The sequence below is a fragment of the Alosa sapidissima genome, chromosome 7, assembly GCF_018492685.1.
Source record: "Alosa sapidissima isolate fAloSap1 chromosome 7, fAloSap1.pri, whole genome shotgun sequence".
Lineage (NCBI taxonomy): Eukaryota > Metazoa > Chordata > Actinopteri > Clupeiformes > Clupeidae > Alosa > Alosa sapidissima.
This window is the reverse complement of record NC_055963.1, coordinates 29,686,728-29,709,767: the sequence shown is the minus strand read 5'-3', so window position 1 is coordinate 29,709,767 and position 23,040 is coordinate 29,686,728. Positions and strand designations below refer to the sequence as shown.

Genomic DNA, 23,040 nt, shown 5'->3' with positions numbered 1-23,040 from the left:
GAAAACTATGCAGCGGAATTTCGCAAGGACAAGTTACCAAGGTGTGTAGTTGCAGTCCAGTGGAGCTATGTGACTATTATATTGTCTCTATTGTGCCCCCCCCCCCAGGGGGGTTGAACATTCCGGCAACAGCAAATCCAAAGTCTCCCAAAGTCTCCATTTCATCGTTGCCTGAATCAGGCATCAAAATGCATAGTACAAAAAGCTTAACAAAAATTAGAGCAGGTTTCTGACTTTCCATTTCTGTACTCCCAGAATATTCCCTCCCCACATCACCACCTTCAGGTGAAGAAAGAAAACTCCAATGACCATCTTTCTCAGTGTTCCATGTTTTTCTCTTGCATGTGCTTTTTGCATATCCCACCAAGGGTTTTAAAGCTAGGCCCCAGGTTTTGGAGGAAATCTGTGCCTTCCTCCCACTCGTCAAACGAAAGCTCATCCAGCGACTGGCACCTGCTCCCATCCCCCTCGTAGGCAAACACTTGCAGGGAGCATCCTGGGTGATCCACCTGCTCCTCGCCGATCTCGTAGAGTCTCTAAAAACATTAAAAATAGAAGAGTATGCTGTCATTCACTCACACTTAGTCTATTCTTTGATCCATGTTGTGAAAGCACAGTCATGTCACTATCATTGCCAGTGATGTCCACTTTTTAAAGGCTTTGTGATATTTGATTGGTGTATAATTCATAAACCTCAAGTTTAAGAAGACTAGTATCCAAAATAATCCCATGTCACCTGAACAATAAGCTGCTTTGTAACGTTGATACTATTATATAAAATAGCATCAAGAATTGACATTAACAGGTATGTTGTATGTTGTTGTATGTGTGTCTGTGTGTGTGTGTGTGTGGGGGGGGGGGGGGGTTATGTTGCTTTAACTACTAACATCTAGTTATTTAAGCAAAATGACATCCAGAAAACTTGTATCTGCTGGTAGGCCTATATGTGAATTTGTCACACACAAAAAATACATACACTGTAGGCCTACCACTAAACATCTTGTTTCATTATACTATTCAGTATTCAATATATACATTAATGTTTCTAGATAACAAATGATTAAATGGAAGACTTTATTTATCCAGGGTGAACTGATCTACTTACTAGGTGAAAAATCAGTGTGTCAATTTTATCAGTAGATGGTGGTAGAGTGCCACTTCCCCATTGAAAGCATTTTTTTTTTTCCAGAACGAATAACTAAAGGTGCTATGTCACTTTGGAACTGTAGGGAGTGCTGTTTTGTTACTTTGGTGTCAGGTCTGGTACTAACTTACCATATAGAGATAATGTTACAGTGCTGAGACAATATTTTTTTTAAAGTGTGTGCTTCAGGCATTTAATTATTACTCAGCTTTTAGTCTCTTTACAAGTGATGCATTTAAATATTTTCATGTCAGCACAACAGCATAACATGAAGGAACTGGTTTCCCACCTAACCCCTGTTAACCACAGTTTCCTGGGTATCTTCCAGGTGTCAAAAACAGCAGAAAAACAACCCTAAACCTTCTCAAAGTCATAGTTAAAGAATGAATACTTCTTGAAAGCTTGAACAATTTGTATCATTAGGCTACAGCATTTATAAATGAATGTCATATTTGGCAAACAATAGATTAGGACCTATTTAAGGATGGTAATAATATCTTACTCTGTCAATGTGGTCTGCAATGTAGCGATCAGTGGTGCTAATGGATCTGTAAAATCCAGTCTGTAAATGAAAGACACATTAATTACAGTAATCCATATTAATACAATATCCCATATTAAGATTTCACCATTATAAAATATACAGTAAATTTTGTATTTGTGTACATATTTAGAAAACATTAGTTCATATGTCTGGCAGTGGACATTCCTATGTAGGCCTATACTGCCATTAGTAGCATAGAGGGCGTTGTTTAGGTGGTGGACAACATTATGGCTTACTCTCATTGTGCCGCTCCTGTTCATTGTGCTGGAGTTCCATATTTGCTGCTGGGAAAAACACATAACACCTGCTGTAATTCAAACAAAAACAACCTGACAGAAAGATGTAAGTGTGTGTGTGGGTGTCACACCTCTTGATATATTTGCCCGGAGCATGTTCTCATTTCAGACAAAACCAGTTGCCCTGTCAGTATTCCTTTGAGATTTGGCTTTAAAGAAGCCGTGTTTGTTTCCCTTGCTTCCCTCCCCCATACTCTCACAACAGTACCCTCCCAAGAGATGCCTGTACCTGCCCTGCCACACCCAAGGCCAATTACCTCTCGCCACCCACACATTTTTATGAAATTGATTCTTATCATATAGTTGGCATATTTCATTATTATCAGCTATGATTTGTGACTGTTGTGGGGAATGGAGTGAGAGACAGATTTTATCTCGATGACATAGAATATAGGAAATTATCAGACTGTCTGCCGTTCAGTTCCATTTCAGTTCCAGTCTGAACACATGCCCATTCCCAACGGCAAATCATAGGTGTGTGAGAGAGGGTGTGTTATTCATAGCATATCATATGCATATCATAAGTGTGTGAGAGAGGGTGTGATATTGGCTAGTTAAACCAATAGCACTGGATAGACTCCTCATTAGATTAGGTTGGGCTGGATGTATCCATACTTTACAGCAAAGATTCTAGAACAGAGCTGTTCTAGAATCTTTGCTTTACAGGTGGAGACAAACAGCAAGCCTCTAGGGCAGGGTGGATTAGTCAGTACCATAGAGAAACTGCAACTATATATAATAGGCTAGTTACATTTTATAGAGCTTAGTTGAATTGTGAAAGTGACATATATTGGCCCAAGCAATCTACTGCCTTTTTGAGGCTGAGCTCAAAGGGGTGGTGTAGTGATTCACATGAGAGGCTGGAAGTAAACAGGAAGTTATCCTTACAATCATTGTACTTCACAGTGAATCAGTACCCAAATGGTATCACGAGTTGTCTCTAGTGTTCACAAGGCTACCAAGTTCTTACAGCTGTGCTTAACACCTCAACTTGTTCTGAGCACACCTAGCTGTCCTGATGAGAAGGGAGATGACAACTTAATACTGCTGTGACATGGGAAATGGCATGTGTACCCTCTGCGACATCACAGAGTCATCACAACAATTTGCACACAATGTTCATGACTTGCGATAGTTACACATTGTATGGTATGGGTGCAGCTGCAATATTATTCCTCTAATACTCAATTACTTTCATGGGTGTTAAACCTAACTTTTCTTTTCTTGCACTTACCCGCTTTAAAGTAGTGTTGTTGGGTAGAGAGGCTTGCCCGAGCCCACTTGAAGAGTACTGCTGCTTGCCAGAGAGAGAGGGTAGAGGAGAGAAAGAGAGGAAGGAGAACAGAACAGAGAAAGGGAGCGAGAGAAAGAGAAAAGGATGGCAACAAAGGGATGAAGAGAAAAAGAACGGGAGGGGAACAGAAAATTTAGGTTTGGGGAGTTTAAAGTGATCTAATGTGATCTTCAATATATCAATAATGTAACTAAAAATATATTTCATAAGACAAGGTCTGATATATAAATGAGCAAATTATTTAACAGCAGCCAATTAACAATAGCTAGCTTAAAGGTGCAGTCAGCAATTGCATGGGGCGAGGAGTTATTCCAAGTATGTGGTTTAGTGACAAACCTGGGTAAGTTAACTCAGAGTAAGTGGCAAACCCCCTACAACAAGAGCCCTATTGTTTTGTTAGGAGAATGAAGCCATACAGCACTTCTATTAAGAGGTTTACCGCTTACTCTGAGTTAACTTACCCAGGTTTGTCACTAAACCATGTACCCCCCAGACAGGAAGTCATGTTTTTATGTCTTTTGTCCAAAACGTACATTATATTTTAACCAAGGAACAAACGAAACACACCAAAAAAAGTAGCTCACCCCTCCGTTCAGTATTCCCAGTGAAACATCGTTTTTGTTTGGGTGACAGGCTGCCCCCACTTTGTTTGTATAAGTTAGGCTAGGCTACATTGCTCTGTGTATGCCCAATCATAGGCTTTGACATGATACACCAAACACCAACAAAGTAGCCTATGTAAACATTTCACCAGGGTTTCCCAGCAGGTATCTCCCTTATTGGTGTTTTTTAAAATTTGACCCATGACACCTCGAGAGGGCTCAACTGGGCCCCAGACCCACAGCCCTCCATACTCATGATAGTTTAGGACACGTCACAACTGGAGACAGATAATCCTCAAGATACAGTAACAGTCAAAAAGAGTGTAACTCCAACTATTTTCAGGACTGTTGTAAAACCATTCCAAGTGTTTTGAAGTGTCTATAACAAATATCAAATATTTGTTTTTTATTTGTATTTGTTTATACTTTCTGCTTCCATTACATTACATTACATTACATTACATTTGGCTGACGCTTTTTTAGCCAAAGCGACTAACAACATGGTAAACAGTTTAAGTTTTAGAGCAATTCTCAACAATTTTAGGACAATTTAAAAAAACATTAGAGTACAGTAAAAATAAGTGCATCAGTGAGTGCTGTTTTTAACAGTTACGTGTCAGTTTAAGACGGCTGGTGAGTGCTAGGATCAGCAAGACTTGTTGTAAGTGTTGCTATGAGAGGAGATGTTCTCTAAAGAGCTGGGTCTTCAGGAGTTTTTTGAAAATGGAGAGGGATGTCCCTGCCCTTGTAGGAACTGGCAGTGTGTTCCACCAACGAGGAACAACAGATGAGAAAAGTTTGGATTAGCCTGAGCGTACTGGTTGTAGAGCTAGACGTCGTTCGTCTGAGGAGCGCAGCGGTCTGGAGGTAGCGTATGTCTGTATGAGGGCATTCAAGTATGTGGGAGCAGAACCAGAGACTACTTTGTGGGCAAGTGTTAGAGCCTTGAATTTGATGCGGGCCGCCAGGTACAGGTAGCCAGTGTAGCTGGATGAGCAGCGCGGTAACATGTGCCCTTTTGGGTTGGTTGTAGACCAGGCGTGCCGCCGCGTTCTGGATCATCTGAAGTGGTTTCACTGCGCAGGCTGGGAGCCCTGTCAGGAGGGCGTTGCAGTAGTCGAGTCGTGAAATGACTATTGCCTGAACCAGAAGTTGGGTAGCATCTTGAGTCAAGTAAGTCCTGATTTTCCGTATGTTGTAGAGTGCGAAACGGCATGACCGGGCGACTGAGGCAACATGATCTGAGAAGTTTAGTTGGTTGTCGAGAACAACTCCTAGATTTCTTGCAGTCCTGGTAGGTGAAACAGACAGGGAGTCAAATTTGATGTTGATGTTGTGGTGTATGGTAGGTTTAGCTGGGAGGACCAGCAGTTCAGTCTTTGAGAGGTTCAGCTGGAGGTGGTGTGCCTTCATCCATGTAGCTATGTCTGAGAGGCAATCCGAGATCCGTGCTGAAACCAAGGGGTCATCAGGTGGAAAGGACAGATAGAGCTGTGTGTCGTCTGCATAGCAGTGGTATGAGAAGCCATGCGAACGGATAATCTGTCCCAAGGAGGTGGTGTAGATAGCAAAGAGAAGGGGGCCCAGCACTGAGCCCTGGGGGACCCCTGTGGTGAGATGGTGAGGTGCAGATAGCTGACCAAGCCATCATACGTTAAACGAGCGTCCTGTGAGGTAGGATTCAAACCAGGAGAGAGCAGAACCGGAGATTCCCATGTTAGCAAGTATAGCGAGAAGGATGCGGTGATTAACCGTGTCAAAGGCAGCCGATAGATCAAGCAGAATGAGTACTGATGACCGAGCGGTCGTCCTGGCTTCTTTTAAGGCTTCTGTTACAGACAGCAGAGCCGTTTCGGTAGAGTGGCCGCTTTTGAACCCAGACTGATTTGGATCCAGAAGGTTGTTCTGTGAAAGGAAGTCAGAGACCTGTTTGGAGACTGCTCGTTCAATGCCTTTGGATAGGAAAGGCAGGAGTGAGACAGGGCGGTAGTTCTCGAGCAGGATTGAGAGAAGCTTTCTTAAGTAACGGTGTTACACAGGCCATTTTGAACGCTGTTGGAAATGTGCCGGAGGTTAGCGAGGCATTGATCACATGTGTGATAGCCGGTGCAATGGTCGGGCTGATGGACTGAAGTAGGCTCGTAGGTATAGGGTCCAGCGAGCATGTGGTAGGACGGCTGCATGTCAGGAGTCTAGATACTTCACTCTCGGAGAGAGGCGTGAATGCTGAAAAAGATGTTCCAGCAGTCCCTAGAGTGCGGTATCTGAGTGCGGTATCTGAGTCAGATGCGTTGAGTGGGCATGTAGAGAATTGACTGCTGATTGCCGCCACTTTGTTTGTAAAAAATGAGGCGAGGGTATCTGCAGTAAGGCAGGATGGAGGAGGAGGCAGCTGAGGGTTGAGTAGCGATTTGAAGGTTGAGAAGAGTTTTCGAGTGTCTGTAGCACTGTTGATTTTGTTATTGTAGAAAGCCGTCTTAGCAGCAGTGATGCTGGCTGAGAAGGAGGTCAGGAGTGTCTGGTAGTTTTTGAGGTCATCAGTTAGTTTGGATTTGTGCCATTTCCTCTCCGCGGCTCTGAGCTTGGTGCGCTGCGATTGGAGGGTATAATTTAGCCATGGATGAGAGTGTTTGGATCGATGGATTTGTTTGAAGGCAGTAGCGGGGTGAATTTCCATTTGTTGGAGATCAGCAGGCCCGTCCCACCTCCTTGTCCAGATGGGCGAGGGGTGTGGGATAGTGTAAGGTTAGTGGAGAGTGCAGCCGGGGTGGCAGTGTTCTCAGGTTTGATCCAAGTCTCAGTGAGAGCATGGAGTTCCAAAGAAAGGTGGTTGGCATAGCCAGCTATGAAGTCCGTTTTGTTGAGTGCGGATTGACAGTTCCACAAGCCCATGGAGAAGGAGGTTTCTGTAGGTGAGGACTGTTTAAGTTGTTGGAGGTGAAGGCGATTTCTGCCCCTTTTGGCATGATGCCGTTTTCTGCGATGGCCGGTGATAACAGATATGGTGGAATGGCACATTTTTGCCTTTGTCGGCGCCTGTGCTCGGTGAACTTGCACAGGTAAACTTGTTCGTCCTCGTCCTCGCTTCCTATATAATACCGTATCTGTTATTTTATTCTGTAGGATATGACCTCCAGGTTTGTAGAATGTAAAAATAGTCAGATTAAAGAAAAACCCATCAATGTTGGTGTGTTGGTGTATCTAAACGTTTGACTGTTACCAAAGTCCCTCCACTCAGCGGCCATATTGCAACGTATTTTGGGCACTTATCAGGCATCTATTTCAGGCAGAACTGCGCGAGCGCAAGGCTTCACAACACCAACCTCGCTCCAGCAGTGACCCATTCCTTCTATGGAGGATTTTTTGAGTGCTGTGTCTCCTAATTAGAAAGTCTCTACTCTTACTGTCTCAGTGTTAATTCAGGTTCATTCAAGTGCAACAGGGAAGTGGACTCACCATGCCTGTTGCCTGACCTCTCAATGTTGTGGTATTTTGGGTTTGAACCTGGAAGGTGTTGGAGGAAACCTGAGGAAGTTGTCCAAGAATAATAACAATGGTAAGCATCAGCATTTCACAAGAAAATATATGAGTAGCCAAACAGATTTTTAACTTCCAGGTTCTACTGTTCCACATGTTGATAACACTTAACAATAAGGGTAGGCCTACACAATTTAGCATTAATTAAGTATTAGTTAAGCATTAACAAACACTTAATTCATAATTGTTAAGTATGTTTTCAACATTACTTAATGATTAACACATGTGCTTTTCCTCATTAATAGAGTCTTATTTAGTAGTGTTTTCCTTTATTATAAATTATGAATCCCTAATGTGTACATCCTGAACTCATGATGAATTAATTCATAAGGTACAAACTGTAAACTAACTCATAATTCCTAATGTGTACATACTGAACTCATGATTAATTCATAAGGTACAAGCAGTAAACTAATTAATAATTCCTTATGTTTACATACTGAACACATGACGAATTCATAATGAGCTAGACATTATGTCAATGTTACTTTAGGTGAATACCTCACTTATTTCATTGGCAATTCAATGTTATTCAGACTTCATCATATAGGCCTACTGTTTGCCAGCTGGTAGACAGTACTGTGTGCTACTCTTTTATATAAACAAGCCGGCATTCAAACTTAGTTTTTGGTCTGTGGTATCGTTATTATTTAACTACAAACTGCTCCTCCGAACCTAGAGCCTGGTCCTAACTTATCTACTATTTGTAATAAGTGCTACAAATGCAATTAAACAAATGCTTCTTAGTAGTGAAGTTACACTATGTTAAGTTAGCATTCACTAGTGTCACGATAGCAAAATTATTGTTTCGATACTAGATTCTGCTCGGCCCTCCACACACACACACAAACACACACGGAAAATGATGGCTTATCATATGTTTCTATGTCATATATTTTGGAATTCATATATAAGTGTATATATTTTGTTAACAATGTTTAGTATTGTATAATCTGCATAATTACTAGTAGCTAAAATATTTAGTCATTTGAATACTTCATATTGATTTTAAAACTATTACATACACTTGTCTAATGTGTGTGAGTGTGTGTGAGTGTGCATTGGTGGTGTTCTGTGGTTTCTGTGTCATTGGATAAAATAAATGTTCAAAAAACTAACGTGTCGAAGAAAATCTTCCTGGGATCATAGAAGAGATAAGTGTCTTGCAATGTTCATTTATGATGTTAGTGAGCACTATACAGTACGAATGCCAGACATGACCTGAGCTAGTGGGTTACCCACATGTTTAAACATGCAGACTGAGAGGACTGATGGAATGGGGGAAGACTGTAGATCTGTAGTACGCGGACTTTCTGTAGTTTATCTGCATTGTATCTCAGTGAAGTTTTATCATCTTGAACAATTCCATGAAACCAGGGGTAAGAAAACAAAACTTCACTGTACTGGCATGTGGCAACAGATGCTGCTTACCGGTACGGCTGCTTGTTTGAGCCCATCAACCGTTGTCACAGTCGTGACATAGGTAGTGGGGCTGCGGATCTGAGTCGGCTCCGCCTGGAGGCAAAGAGAGGAAAGGAGGGATTTAGAGTGGTAAAAATGACCACTGAAGTTATTTACGACCTTGCTGCAAAGCAAATGCCACACCCTGTGGGAGACACGCAGGCGTGCATTTGGAGGTCTGTTAGCAGGGCTCTGCTGGTTCCCCAGCAGCTGGCACCAGAGTGAAACTGCCTGGAGCAGTTGTCACATGTCCTGCATAGGAAGAACACCACACACACACACACACACACACACACACACACACACACACACCTTGCAGATGGTGCCACCTCCCTCCTCGTTGTACTTGATTAGCGTTTGGTGGCCCTCATCCTGCGTGTTCAAAGGCTTGAAGCTGCTCCCCTGACAGTCGCAGATGAAGACTAGCAACAGCAGCACTGCCGAAAGACAAACGGAGCAAGTACTTAACAGACACACTGACTTAGAACACTTAGCTAAGGCTCAACCCCTTAGTGGCCATAACGCTTAGTGAATTACCAATGTGATGTTAATAGGGCATAACTGGAACCTATCACAGCAACTCACACAACAGCAGCATCAGTCCAGCTAGCAGGGTCCCAATGGCTGGTCCGTCCAGCTGGATGGTGGAGGGCAGAGGGCCACGGCACTCACTCCCACCAGCGCAGTCACACACAATCACAGTAAGCTTGTCCTCTCCCACTACACCCTGCTGATCCTCTATCAGCAGAGGAATGGTGTAGTTGCCAAAAGACAAGGATGTCAAGCTCAAAAGGCTGATGTTTATGCCTGCTCAAGAAGCCAACACAGGTAGACACATGTTAGATATTACAACTTTCCAATTGAATGGTTTGTGATGTACCACAGTAATTGTTGATTCTTAACAAGTAATAAGCATGTGACAATTACACTTCTTTTCAAGCCTTCAGTAAATACTCCTGTGGCCAGGGTGTGTCTATTGGGAGACCTTACATCTAATTGGGATTATTATTTTCTTTGACGAAAAAGACTGTGGAAAGTCAACAAGACTTTCTGAAGTGCAAAAACATGGATCCACTTTACTCACCCGTGGTGGGGAACAATTTCCAATATTCCTTCAACTCTTCCACATTGTCCCCCCCAAAATCGTAAGAGAAGGGTCCCGAATATGGAGGAATATCAAAGTCCCAGCCATTCACAGGTACACGGTCCATATGATTACAGAGTATTGTGTTTTTGGTGACCAAGTGTGGCTTATTATCATTGATATCTCCCAAAACAATCCTCAGAGGACATGTGCCTGTAGCAGGAGGCTTCCCTGAGAATGATAAATAAATAAATAAACAAATTAAGGGAAATACAAACAAACCATGCTTCAGGTACTCTTGCTATTACTGACAATAGAAGCCATGAGATTGATATTTTTAAGACACTACAATTGTCCAACAGGAAAGTAGATATTATAATTGGTATATTTACCAACACATAAGACATCAGACCTAACAAGATGAATACATACACAGTGAAATAACATAAAATGAGAGAAATGTCCAGAGGAGTGTAAGAATTCTTAATTTGCACACATTTGCACACTTTCGTTCAAATTTAACAGGTTAAAGAAAACGTGTTCTCTTCTGTTCAAAACATTTCAGTGGATCATTAGAGTGGACAACCATCTACACCAGTGGTCCCTAAACTACGGCCCGCCACCTCATTTTGGGTGGCCCCCCAAAACATGTCCGTGGTATATAGCATCTGGCCCACACGGGAGTAGCCTACGACATCGTCAAACTATAACCTCCGTAATTTCCCCCATTCATTCTCTATGGCGAGTCTTAACAGTACACATGTAATACTCTTTTTGTCCACTGGTGGTTGTTTTGGAGCTGTTTCACGTTTGCCATCGAAAACGGAATGACATGTAGGCCTATCTGCAAGCAATGTACAGTAAGAAGCCTATGCTGACTGCATCAGTGCACAAAGTATTCTAAAAGTTTATCAATTAATTGTTAATAACTAACCTCTATTCAAGTCATATTTCTGGGATAATTATTTCTATTTTTTATTCACTCGTTCAAATGATCATACAGAGTTCACAAAGTTCTCATCAGGTGAGTGAAAGTTAGAATGGTGGTCATTACAGATGTTTTTGCCAGCACTTCGTAAAACTCTCATAGTTTGATCACTTTAAATTATTTGTAGGATATTGCTTGTTCACAACTTGAGCTATGTATGCAAAGAAACAGAGTCTTTTTATTAGTTATTATTTCATGTGAGCTACATTTTACACTGATATGGTATGATGGCAACATAAACACAGCTAGCAATGGTATTAAATTGCCTATGATTAAATGTAATGGGATATTCAACTAAGGTAGACTGCTGTTGTTCACAGCACTAAGTCTCTGGCCCTCTCTTGGAGCTAGGCATAGTGAGCTGGCCCTCGGAAGAAAAAGTTTGGGGACCACTGATGTACACTAAATAGATCCGAGCACCAGCTATCGACCTTGTGCCCCCAGTGGCAGACCATATGGGGAGCAGGGGGGTCAATTAGAGAGGCATGAAAACACCTGTTTTCTCCCCGCATCCAGGCAATTCTGACTTGGGATGAATTTATTCATCAGGCAGTGCAGAAGAATACAAAACTTTGTTCACATACCATCATCTATGGCCAAGACTTTCACTGTGTAGACACTGTCATGGACATATGGTGACTCTCGATCCATCGTTTTCACTGAAGTGACAACCCCAGTCTTCTTATCGATGGACAACCAATGTGCATGATCTTCTACCAGTTCATACCTATAAACATTAAAATAATATGGAAATATAAATTCGGAAAGTGACAGAAGAAATTGCAACCTGTTTAAAGGAGACAAATATGTGTGACAACAGTGGTGATGTTGTATGTAGTGATTCCATGTCCAATATATCCCTTATATAAAATAACTGCAGTTATGAGACAAAAACTGCAGTAGCCTACAGTGCAATGCAATAATATTTTAATGTTCAAACTATTTCTGCAGTCAAGTGCTGTGCTACAAATCAATGTGGTTTTTCATACATCAGTATTCCAGAGTTATGTGTCTAAGTGTATGATTCATGCTTTATGAAACATTGCTAAATTTATTATGGTGCATTCATGTAAGGTTTTATAAATGTGCTATGCACTAACCCTTCAAATAAAGTGCCACCAATATTTCAGCAGTGGGGTGTAATATAGACAGACAGTCCTAACTAATCAATAACTATCAATTTAACCAGTGGCTAGTAAACCACAGTGACAGAGTTGACACATTTAAAGGGTAAGTTATGCTAAGCATAACCCTCTTTGTCCAGTAGTGCTTACCCCACTTTTAAATCTACAAGCATCTGTGCCTTGTGCAAATGTCATGTGGCTTTGGTGACCTACCTGATTTTGTCAAGGTCAGAATCCTCATCAGTTACCTTGGGCCTGAAAAGTGTCAGTCCTGGTGGCCCCTCTTCTTTCACAAATGCACGTTCAGCTGTTCTCTCAAACTGCGGTGGGTCATTAACGTCCACCACCACCACTTCTACAGTTACGCTCTGTGGAGTTGGCATATTCTGTGGATCCACCGGAACCCCATCTTTACATACGAAGAGAGGTACTTCATTTTCCACAGCCACCTCCAGTTTGACCAGTGCCGTCCTCTCAAAATCCTTTCCCTGCAGAGCGTGATGACGAAATAAGTCAGGAATGATATCTGGCTTCAAGCGGAACCAAAGATTAATGCGAATTATTTGGCCTACCTTAACCACACTTAGAATTCCTTCATTAGTTTTAGGGTCTGTTGTAACCATGTAGTTCCCGTCCTCGTTCCCCTTCAGGATCTTAAAAACAGGCCGCGAGGCTGGTGTGTTGGGTTCATCCTTATCTGCCACCTTCATTCTCAGGATTTCCTTTGTTTCCATCTCTTGCACTGAGGTAGAATACTGAAGCACAAGTAAATCAATTATTAGGTCACTGCTACCATAAAAATGAAGCCTATCGAAAGTAGCTATAATGATTTTAAAGCTGCTTTCTTGTGGAGTTTTTGGATTATGGTAAACTACTCACAGTTGTTTCGGTGAAAACAGGTGGGTGAGTATTAGCATCTAAGATGTCCAGAGTGATAGTTGTCGTTGCAGACCGCGGCGGTACTCCATGATCCCTCCCTTCAACAATCACTTTGTACTCTTTGATTTTCTAAAGAACAGGAATGGATTTCTTTAGGTGCAAAACACCCACATGAGCCCTTCATCATGACTGATGTAAGCATTTAGTAACATTGATAACTGACATAATGACTGCTTTTATTAGCCTAACTCAGACAGCCTGGCTACACCGAGTCCATTATTAAAGAGCTCTGTGCACGCCACGGTGTGTAAAAATACTAGGGCCTAGTGTATACCATACCAGTGTAATAACTGATGCTTCATACTACAACATTCTGACCATGTGACAGAAATCAGTTTTTATTGTCATTTTAGATGTTTTCAAAATAAAATGCTATCATTGTTAACAGTCATTTGAAATATGATTGGCGTCAAAATGAATTCTGGAGTATATGGCACAGCTAAATAATGACACAGAAGCATTTTGGGGGAAAGACTTCTGGTCATTAGGAAAATGTTTGTCTACAAAATATATTACAAGGCTAAATAATTCTTTAAGTATTTATGTCTATGACTCACATCAAAATCAAAACATCCAGAGAAGGTCAGCTGTTGCATCTTGGTGTTTTGAACTTCCTTTAAGGAGAACTTAGGAGAAGTTGGTTTGGACACTATAGTCATGGTCACACGGGAGTTGTCATTGCCTTCCTCATCACTGTCAAATGCCTGCAGGTTGACAGGCAGGCCACCTATAGTTTTAAGAATGGAAAAAAATCAGTCAATGAAGTTTATTATCCATTATTGGAGTTTTGCAGACCGCACCCCGGTTTTAAATATTATGAGTGGATGCCCTGTGCTTTCAGCTTGCGCTAGCGAATAGTCACTATTTTACTGACACTGGGGCAATGCTGCAACCAGACACCAGTAGGAGGGAGACCGGGGCTGGTTGGAACACTTTTCACTCTCGGGTGTATTTCTCCGTCTTACCAATGCATTAGAACTGTCAAAGTGTGATTAACTAAAAGATTGGGATCTCAGCTAAAAAATGTCTACATTCAATGTCAACAAATGATTCCTTGTTTTGAGTTATATATGCTTAAAGTGGTGTGCGGGCACGGTGTTGGTTGGCACATGTAGTCAGGGTTGGTTAGAACACCTATGTAATAGTCCTTTGCAGTACTTTGCAGTACTTTTGCTTTTGTTTGAAGTACTCATCTATCCCACAGCCTTTAAGGCTTTGGTGATGTCTTTCCTGTATGTTTTTCTTCAGTAAGACCCACTATCAAGACCAATTTGGTCCCTATCGACTTTTTTTTAACTTCAAATCAAATGTTTAAAAATGTCTGAAATGCTTCCAAATGTAAAACTATGTTCAGTAGTTACAATAACAATGGTAAAATAAAGTTTTTATGTGTAAAATACACAGTTTATAGATTTGTCACAAAATAGCATAGAGAATGTATAATGTGCCAACCAACCCCAAAATCAGTGTGCCAACCTGCCCCATCCACGTTTGGACACTCATTAGCACTGAAATGGCGTTAGCCCACAGGCACCAGTCACCACAGGCTTACAAATTTCAGTTTCAGAGTCCTGTCTCTTCCAAGTGAAATGAATACTTTTTCTATATCCTTACCCATCACAATGCTAGAATGTATTTAGTGGGAAGAGCGATTTCTAAGTTTCGACCCTGCAAAATCAAAAAGTTGCCCTCACCTAAAGGGTTAATGACTTTCAAATATTTTTTCTTATTTGTGTGTGTGTGCTCCAGTTAAGGGGACACTTATTTTAGTGTAAACATTTTGTGGATGCACCTTTTAGTTGCCTATATAAACAGTGTTCCAACCTGCTCCTGTTCCAACCAGCCCCGGTCTCCCCGTACTTGTCAGTGCTCAGCTTGTATGATGTTGTTGGCTTGTTTCACGACCACCAACCAAGTGTGTGCAGCACCCAGGTGGTGAGTTTCATTAATGCATGCTTGTCCACCATTGCCAATATGGTGCTGTGGTATATGTGTTCACATTGGTAAACAAACTCTACTGATAGAGAACCTATGGTTATGAATAACAGTGGTTCTCTGAAGGAGAACTGAAGACGTTACAAGACATTAACCCAAAAGGTCCCTGAGACTGGTTGGAGATTGGTTCAGATAGGTGACATCATCTTAGAGTGACTTCCCATTGGTTAACGTCTTCTGTTCTCCTTCAGAGAACCGAGGTTGTAATCATAACCATACGATTTCCTCTATTTTGTGTTTGATTATTTAGCTTTGCTTCCTCTTTCTTAAAACAGCACATATTTAATTTCATGGCAATCTGTAATACTTTAGAAAAATCATATATTCTTCAAAAAGAACATTTAAACCATACCTTCTGGAGTGTCTTCACGCACAGGGACTCTGATGTGAGGCGGCTCAAATCTTGGGTCATTGTCATTGATGTCCTGTATCGCAATGTCAAAGGCCAAGGTCTTGTCTACTTCTATATTCGTTTTTTCATCGATAACATCAAAACGTATCTGTTCATCATCAACAGGAAAACAAATCAGTGAGTTCAAGAACAAAATGAGGTCAAGAACTGGAAACAGATTATTATGTTTTAAGACAGATGGTCAAAGACTTACATGAAAGTACTGGTGCTGCTCCCTGTCGATGGGTTTATGTACACTGACAACTCCTGATTTTCTGTCAATGGTGAACACACCAACGGGCTCCTCATCCACACCCATTCCAGAGATATGGAAATAGTGATGGTCGTAAAGCTTTTTATCATTGTGCAACTAGTATTGATGATATGACAAGAGAATATATTTATCACAGAGCAATCCCACAGAAAGAGATAATTTCAAATACATACATGCTCAATACATTTTGCACAAAATATGAGCCAACTGAAGAGTTTGCGTGTTAATTTGTTGTCAGATCTGGACACAAATGGATCTGAATACTCGCAGTGTACCTTTGTTGCCTCCCTTGGATATGGTCCAGGACTCTCCTCCTCTATTTCAATAGTCGACAGGACCCATCTTCTCTTAGATCGATACAGTAGTTCCTGAGAAGAGGAATGCAAAATTCTACTGTTGACAGTTGGAGAACATTAATAATGTCAGGGATTTCAAGATTTCTGCTCCATAGATGACATATAGTACATACCCTCTTTTCTCTGGTCATTATGCGGCTGTGATTTTGACCCAGTCCTGACTCCATGGCAAGCTAGTAATAATAGTAGATTAGAAAGGACAAGTAAAATTAGAGGAGGGGAGTGGTCTGTAGAGTAGGGCTTTTGTAGTGTTCCAGTGATTTATATAGAAATATGTTTTTGCCAGACTGACCAGTGCATTTGACTTTCATATGGTTTACAGGCATCATAATAAATTTGACTTTCAACAATGTGTTCCTTCCTTGCAACAGAATGTAAAACACAATCTTTTACATAGTCATTGTGAGGTATGACACAGTCAAGTTTGACAAGTCCATCAGGGTCAGCAGGTGCAGTGGAGCAGCCTACACTGGCCTACACTGCGCAGGACAGATTTTTCAGTCCTGCTACCGGCCACTCTGTTCTGTCCTGTCACATCTGTAATATGTCCCGCTTCCGCCCACTTAAAGCCCGCACTAGATATAGACCTATATACAGGAGGAATATTCAGTTCTGCTTTCTGTCTCTCAAAATGAGCATTTGACACACACAACTGAGAAAGACCAGATGTCTGATTTTAAGTTTCTTGGTTCTGAATGTAGGGTAGCCTACCTTTCTTAAGAAAGGCACTAACATCTGAAATAGCCTAGGTACTGTAGGCCTAGCCTAGTGGTGCTGTTTTTCTCCGTCACGCTTTCGACTTTGAGTTTCGACAATGGAACCTCTGAAGTTCGCCTTCAAAAAAGCTACCATCTTTGCCCATATAAGGAGATCCGGTATCTTGCTATTTTACCTATTGGAAAATAACATGGGGATTTTGAATTATCGCACCTGTTAAACTCTCGCAGGGACAAAGAAATCGGAAATGCAGACGTTTTGCTCTACACACTTTTGTCCTCTGCCTTCTAGTGGATACTGGGACCTTCGGTACATTAAGACGGCAAACTTAGATCAGAGTTAACTTGCAAGGCAACTTGCCATACTGTAGGTAGTTAAGCTTGCATAGGTAGCTTCAAATAACACCCGGATCTCCTTATATGGTCAAAGATTGCAGCTTTGGTTCCTTTTTGCAGGCACTTCAGAGGTCTTCAGACATCAGAGGTCTATGCGCAAGAGGAAAGAATAGACTACTGCCGCCTTCATGCCACATCAGATAAATGGAAATTCCAACCTCCGATAAAGGGAAAATGACTCGGAGACTCGTGCGGAAATCTTAACTCTTTTTCGCATGAGCAATTTTCCATCAAGGATTCCCGGGACACTGAAAGACCAGGGTGCACGAAACTTGATGGGCATGTAGCCCCACAAGGATAGCATGGAACCATTGTTTTTTTATCTGTAGCCCCCCCGCTGGACTGGACCCCCGAAAGGAGGGTAGGGCGGACACAGTTTTCTGTGAATATCTCGAGAACCGTAGGGTTTAGGAGGACCACGTTTTTTTTTGTATGTTGATATTAAGGGGCCATGTCAACCCATTCCATAACCACTCATTTCATGTATAGCGCCACCTAGTTAAAAATTAAAAAGTAAAAATGAGGTGTTGTAATCACAGGTATCTGTGACCTGACATGGTCAAAACTGCACAAAATTGGAAGTGTAGGATCATTATGACACCCTCTAAATGCACGCCAAGTTTCGTGAAATTCCGTTCATGGGGGGGCCATACAATAAATTAATTTATGTTGCTTTACACCAACTGGCCTGTAGGTGACCGGACACAGTTTTCTGTGAATATCTCAAGAACCGTAGGGCCTAGGAGGACCACCTTTTTTGTATGTTGGTCTTAAGGGGCCATGTCAACCCATCCCATAACCACTCTTTTCATGTATAGCGCCACCTAGTTAAAAATGAAAAAGCAAAAAATTGTTGTAATCACAATATCTCTGGCTGACATGGTCAAAACTGCACAAAATTGAAAGTGTAGGATCATTATGATGCCCTCTAAATGCATGCCAAGTTTCGTGGACTTTCGTTCATGGGGGGCCATACAATAAATTAATTTATGTGTACATTTAGTGACTACACCAACAGAGTTTTCTTTGAATATCTTGAGAACCGTAGGGCCTAGGATGACCAGTTTTTTGTGTATGTTTGCCTCCAGGAGCCATGTTAACCCATTCCATATGCACACATGTGCATAAACAGATACACACGCACACAGCAGCGAGAGCAGCAGATACCCTGACTTTGCTGAATTACTGAAGCTAAGCAGGCTTAGTTAGTACTTGGATAAGAAACCTCCTTGGAAGAGTAGGTTCCTGCTGGAAGTGTTGGTGGCTGGCCAATAGGTGGCACTCTTCCCTGTGGCCAAAAGCCACCAAACAAAATCAATCCCAATGCCCTATTGCAGTGACAGGGACACTGTACTGCAGGAGATGTTTTCCCTTGCATGAATGTTAAATTGTGGCCCTGACTCACCATGGTTGTTAAAGAGGCACTTATCGCAAAGAGTAGGTGGTTCCCTGATTTGCTGGCTAAATACTTGATGATGTTTGTTAACATTGTTAAATTATGGTGATTCACTAGTCCCCTACAGTATTCTAAAGGAAGGAACCAGTTCTGTATGCATTATTGTAACAGATGGGCTATGTTATCGGTAAAGTGGTTGAATAGCACACTACACATGTGCACACACATACATGCACACACACGACACGCACAAACACCCACACGCACACAAAAACATAAACCCACATACACACACACACACCCTCACACACCTACATACACAAACAAACACACACACACACAAACACACACACACAAAAACACACACAAAAAAACTAACTGACATGCAGGCACACACACTCAATAAACACACACATAAGCACACATATACACAAAAACAACCACACACTCTGCACACACTCAAATACAAACACATAAAAGGAACAAAGCAGGAAATGAACACAATTTGACAAACGTGACTTATTTTTGTGGAAAAAATGTGCTGGACTGGGCGGCGGTCATATTTTGTATACCGCTCTGCGGTACATCTAGTTAGTTATTCATTAAACTGCTTAAACCCTGTTTTTTATTGCTGCCAAACAGAACAGCTATAGCACAACTATAATTATGTACACTACTTTAATCATTTCTATATTTTATTTTACGCATACATTATTGGCGGGAGTGCAGTGAATTATGTTTCTCCCACAAACGCACCTCTCTCATACCGCATGCACCCGCACAGAGCTTTCGGAACAACACCTTTAAATATCTTTAATGCAACATTAACAGATCAAATTAGTCAAGACCTTGTCCTTGAAGCACCCTTAGTAAAGGTTATGTGAGAACAAACATTAAGTCATATGCTGTTGCATTGTGGAGATGGAAAAACCCAGGGCAATGCTCCTTCTCTAAATCCTACTCTTGTACTGAGGATTACGAGGGTATTTATCTTTAAATTCAGAGATGACATTGGGCAGTTGTGGCGCTGTCCTCTTAAAAACATTTTAAAGTGTAGTCTACATGTTGAGTCTTTATCAACTCTTGACTGTCTGTGTTGTGGTTCATGAATGATGAATTTTATTTCCTTGATATTAATTACGTAACCCAGGCATTATGCTGCAGGTGAATTCTCAACCCAGACATCAGTTCAAGCTTCATCATACTTGTGACAAAATTGTCTGATTTTAAATGCTTTGCAAAAAGAATACAGCGGGGAAGTATTGAACACGTCAACTTTTTTTTCAGTAAGTATACTTCCAGTGAGGCTATTCACATGAAATTTTCACCAGTATTAACTTAGGTAATCCACACATATATAGAAATCCAAACATTAATGTCTAAAAGTAGTCTAGAAATCTAGACGCGCCCCTAGCGGCAGCAAATTACATTTGCTGCCAGGGCTAGTCTAGCAACTCTCTGTTGGCTTGTGAGCTCCAGAAATCGAAACTCAATCAGGCCAATGAAATCGTGTATAGAGTCGTTAGGTGGGCTTAACATAATGATTGATGGCAGAGTTGCAACGGTTTGGCTTGAATTCCCTGCTACTTGAAAAAAAATTAGATGGATGTTGCTGTTGGCGAACAGTGTGACTCGAGTTAAGCTTTTATTAAGTTGGCAAACGTTTGAACTAGCCAACTAGCTCCGCTGGTGGGAAACGCATGGGACTCATAGCGCTGCCGCTGTCCTATTGCGTGCAGAGGGAATTTGAAAGACAACTGATTATCCCGCCCCTCGGACTGAGCACTGCGAACGGTGAGTGCCCAGACCCTACATTTTAATGTGGGTCTGGCTCGTCAGGCTAGTCTAAAAGTAGAGTTATGAGTGGAATGGCACAGGGAAAAAGTATTGAACACACTAAGAAAAAGCAGTAGACAAAGGCAAGGAATGGCAAGGAAGTAGTTAGAGAAATTATCCTTTCTACTGTATCTGTGCAAATTAATATAAGCTGGTAATATAAGCTCTTTTTTTTTAGTGTTTTTACTGTAATTGTCAGAATACAATGTCATCCAAATGTGAATGAAGTGTAAAATGTAACACACAAAAATACACATTTACTTGCACATCACACAAACAGCTGGGGACATTCTCTTGTAGGAGGGAAGAGGGTGTCCGTCCATTTGTTTGTTTATGTTTATGTTTACAGTATGTTTATGGATTTTTTCATTAGAATTTTATCTTTTGGAGCCATTTGCACACCCCTAATTTTAACACAGTGCACTGAGAAAAACACTGTGCCTTAAGCAAATCTTTATTTGCCGAACTGGTTGAAATGTTTCTTTAGCATTAAGCTTGTGAATAATGAGCTCAGTAAATGTTCAACAAAAGATACAAAGGAGATATTATACTTTAGGTACAGCTATTTCACAAGAGTAAGAGGAAAGAAAAGTGTAACACTGCTTGCTCCACGTTGTAACCAGTTTATTAATAGACTGACGTTTAGGTCAGTCAGACCTTCATCAGAGTCTGACTAACTGAACTGATGAAAGTCTGACTGACCGAAACGTCAGTCTATTAATAAACTGGTTACATTGTAGAGCAAGCAGTGTTCAGTTTCTCTTTTCTCTTATTATTATATGCAGTAAATGTAAAAACTACTACTTGTCTCCTCTCTGCTGTGTATGGATATCACTGAACACTTATTTCCTCTCTGACATAACCCTTTGATGTATTTTCTCTTTTAACTTCCTGTGGAACAAACCAGCTTTAAAGACAAATGTAAACAAATATTCTTCAAAGTGGAAGACCAAAAATGCAAAGCATACTGAAAGTTGCCCAGTGGCGCTCTACTCACAGTCAAGAAGAACAGGAAAAGGATGCCTCGTTTCATTGCGATCCGTTCCTCTTCGAAATCTCTGAGTGAGTGTCAAGACAATGGCAGTGTCACAGTGGATTAAGACCTATTGAGACCTTCCTCTCTGCCAAGATATTAGAGGGCCATCCCTAACTTGACTGAGGCGGAGAACAAGTATGTGAGGAGATGTGAATGTATTTGAGGCAGAATGTGTGTCTGTGAGTTGGTGTGGGTGTATGTGTTCACTTGGAGTTCTGGCAACTGGTCGTCCCCGGAGGGGTGAAAAGAGGGAGTGGTTACATGGATCCCAGGTGTTCAGTGACATTTCTAGCCATGTTGCCTCAGGCAGACTCAGACTCCTGTGCAAAATATGAACCTCATTAGCATTCTGGCCTGAGACAGAAAAACCTGTTGGACTGCACAACACCTTGTGAGCTCAGTGAAAGCCCCTGTGTGTGTGTGTGTGTATACACCACTGTATAGGTGGTCTTCCTTTGTGAAATATTTAAATCCTTTGTGTAAAAAATGTGATTAGTGGATTGAAATAAAGAATTCAAATATATGTGTGTGTGTGTGTGTGTGTGTGTATGTGTGTGTGCAGTGTATAGGCGGTCTTCCTTTGTGAAATATTTGAATCTTTTGTGTAAAAAATGTGATTAGTGGATTGAAATAAATAATTAATGTGTGTGTGTGTGTGTGCATGTGCACTGTATAGGCGGTCTTTCTTTGTGAAATATTTAAATCCTTTGTGTAAAAAATGTGATTAGTGGATTCAAATAAAGAATTAATATGTGTGTGTGTGTGTGTGTTTGTGTGTGTGACAGGCGCGCCTGCAGGTGTACGTCCGTACGCACTGTGCGTAACATCAGGCTACTCAACAGCGAGAGAAAATGTCCCTTGTGTGTGTGTGTATTCACACCAAATTGGCCTACCATACCTTCCCAACTATGCACAGTATCCCATTAGCTGTATGCCATCAGGCTATTTACCATTTTCTATTACGTAAAGTTAGTGAACACGTTATCAAAATTAACATGCACACATTTTGTTTGAGCAGGAGAGAGAATACGCACGCAGGCACGCAACGCAATAGGCTACTTGTTGTTTTCTTTTACTCGGCTATCTATATAGGCTATGGTTATCAGCACACAATGTTGAGCTAATTCACTAACTCAATACTCATCATGGATATCACAAGTTTAAACAACGAAAACAGAAAGGATGAAAGGATACCATGCACTGTGCAAGATTAACCTGAAAACAAATGCATACATAATTCATAAGCCTAGTCATCATAGACACTCTCTGTTTCAAGGGGTTAATTATCCATCTTCACAGGTATCATATTGCCTGAGAAAGTCTGTTCCAATCTTCAGTCCTTGAAGAAAAGCTAAACTGTTGAGACTTGATCTGATCGGACCTATATGCAAATTATATGACTCACATTCTCTTTCAGGCTATATTCATGCCTGGCACAAGCAAAGTTGGCCAAGGGGCCAGTGGTTTGAAAAATCATTCAGAAAATGAGGGAGTACTTTGCAGCCATAACAACATGCTAACCAAAAGTGATAGCTAACATGCAAGTTTTTCAAGCAACTGCAATAAAGACACATGCACACCAGATTTTTGCTCTTGGGCATTGTACTGATCTCCTACAATCCCCTCACACC

At 41.3% G+C, this 23,040-nt stretch overlaps 1 protein-coding gene across 2 annotated transcripts; it reads right to left on the bottom strand.

Moving 5' to 3' along the window:
* Window positions 1-84: 84 nt before the first annotated feature.
* Window positions 85-21,601, bottom strand: cdh26.1 (cadherin 26, tandem duplicate 1). 2 transcript variants are annotated; one of them, XM_042096901.1, is made up of 19 exons: window positions 21,371-21,601; window positions 16,143-16,202; window positions 15,949-16,041; window positions 15,614-15,769; window positions 15,361-15,508; window positions 13,571-13,740; window positions 12,954-13,082; window positions 12,647-12,829; window positions 12,288-12,562; window positions 11,535-11,677; window positions 9,963-10,193; window positions 9,464-9,685; window positions 9,191-9,315; window positions 8,849-8,932; window positions 7,337-7,405; window positions 3,219-3,278; window positions 1,925-1,972; window positions 1,647-1,706; window positions 85-536 (listed from the first exon to the last, which is right to left on the bottom strand). In XM_042096901.1, exons 1-19 carry the CDS (start codon window positions 21,404-21,406, stop codon window positions 318-320), a joined length of 2,511 nt encoding a protein of 836 aa, XP_041952835.1. In that variant the 5' UTR covers window positions 21,407-21,601; the 3' UTR covers window positions 85-317. The 2 variants fall into 2 exon arrangements, with proteins under 2 accessions (XP_041952835.1, XP_041952836.1); XM_042096902.1 differs by having other exon boundaries at window positions 1,925-1,969.
* Between the last annotated feature and the right edge of the window lie 1,439 nt (window positions 21,602-23,040).

Bases quoted from the DNA above. Each gene is read 5' to 3' on its own strand.
- cdh26.1 (XM_042096901.1), bottom strand. From the start codon at position 21,406: ATGAAACGAGGCATCCTTTTCCTGTTCTTCTTGACT. The intron at 10,194-11,534 runs GTATGTGAACAA...TATCATTCTCAG, and splicing joins AGTCTTGGCCATAGATGATG to GGAAGCCTCCTGCTACAGGC. The intron at 7,406-8,848 runs GTAAGCAGCATC...CAACTTCCTCAG, and splicing joins TCAAACAAGCAGCCGTACCG to GTTTCCTCCAACACCTTCCA.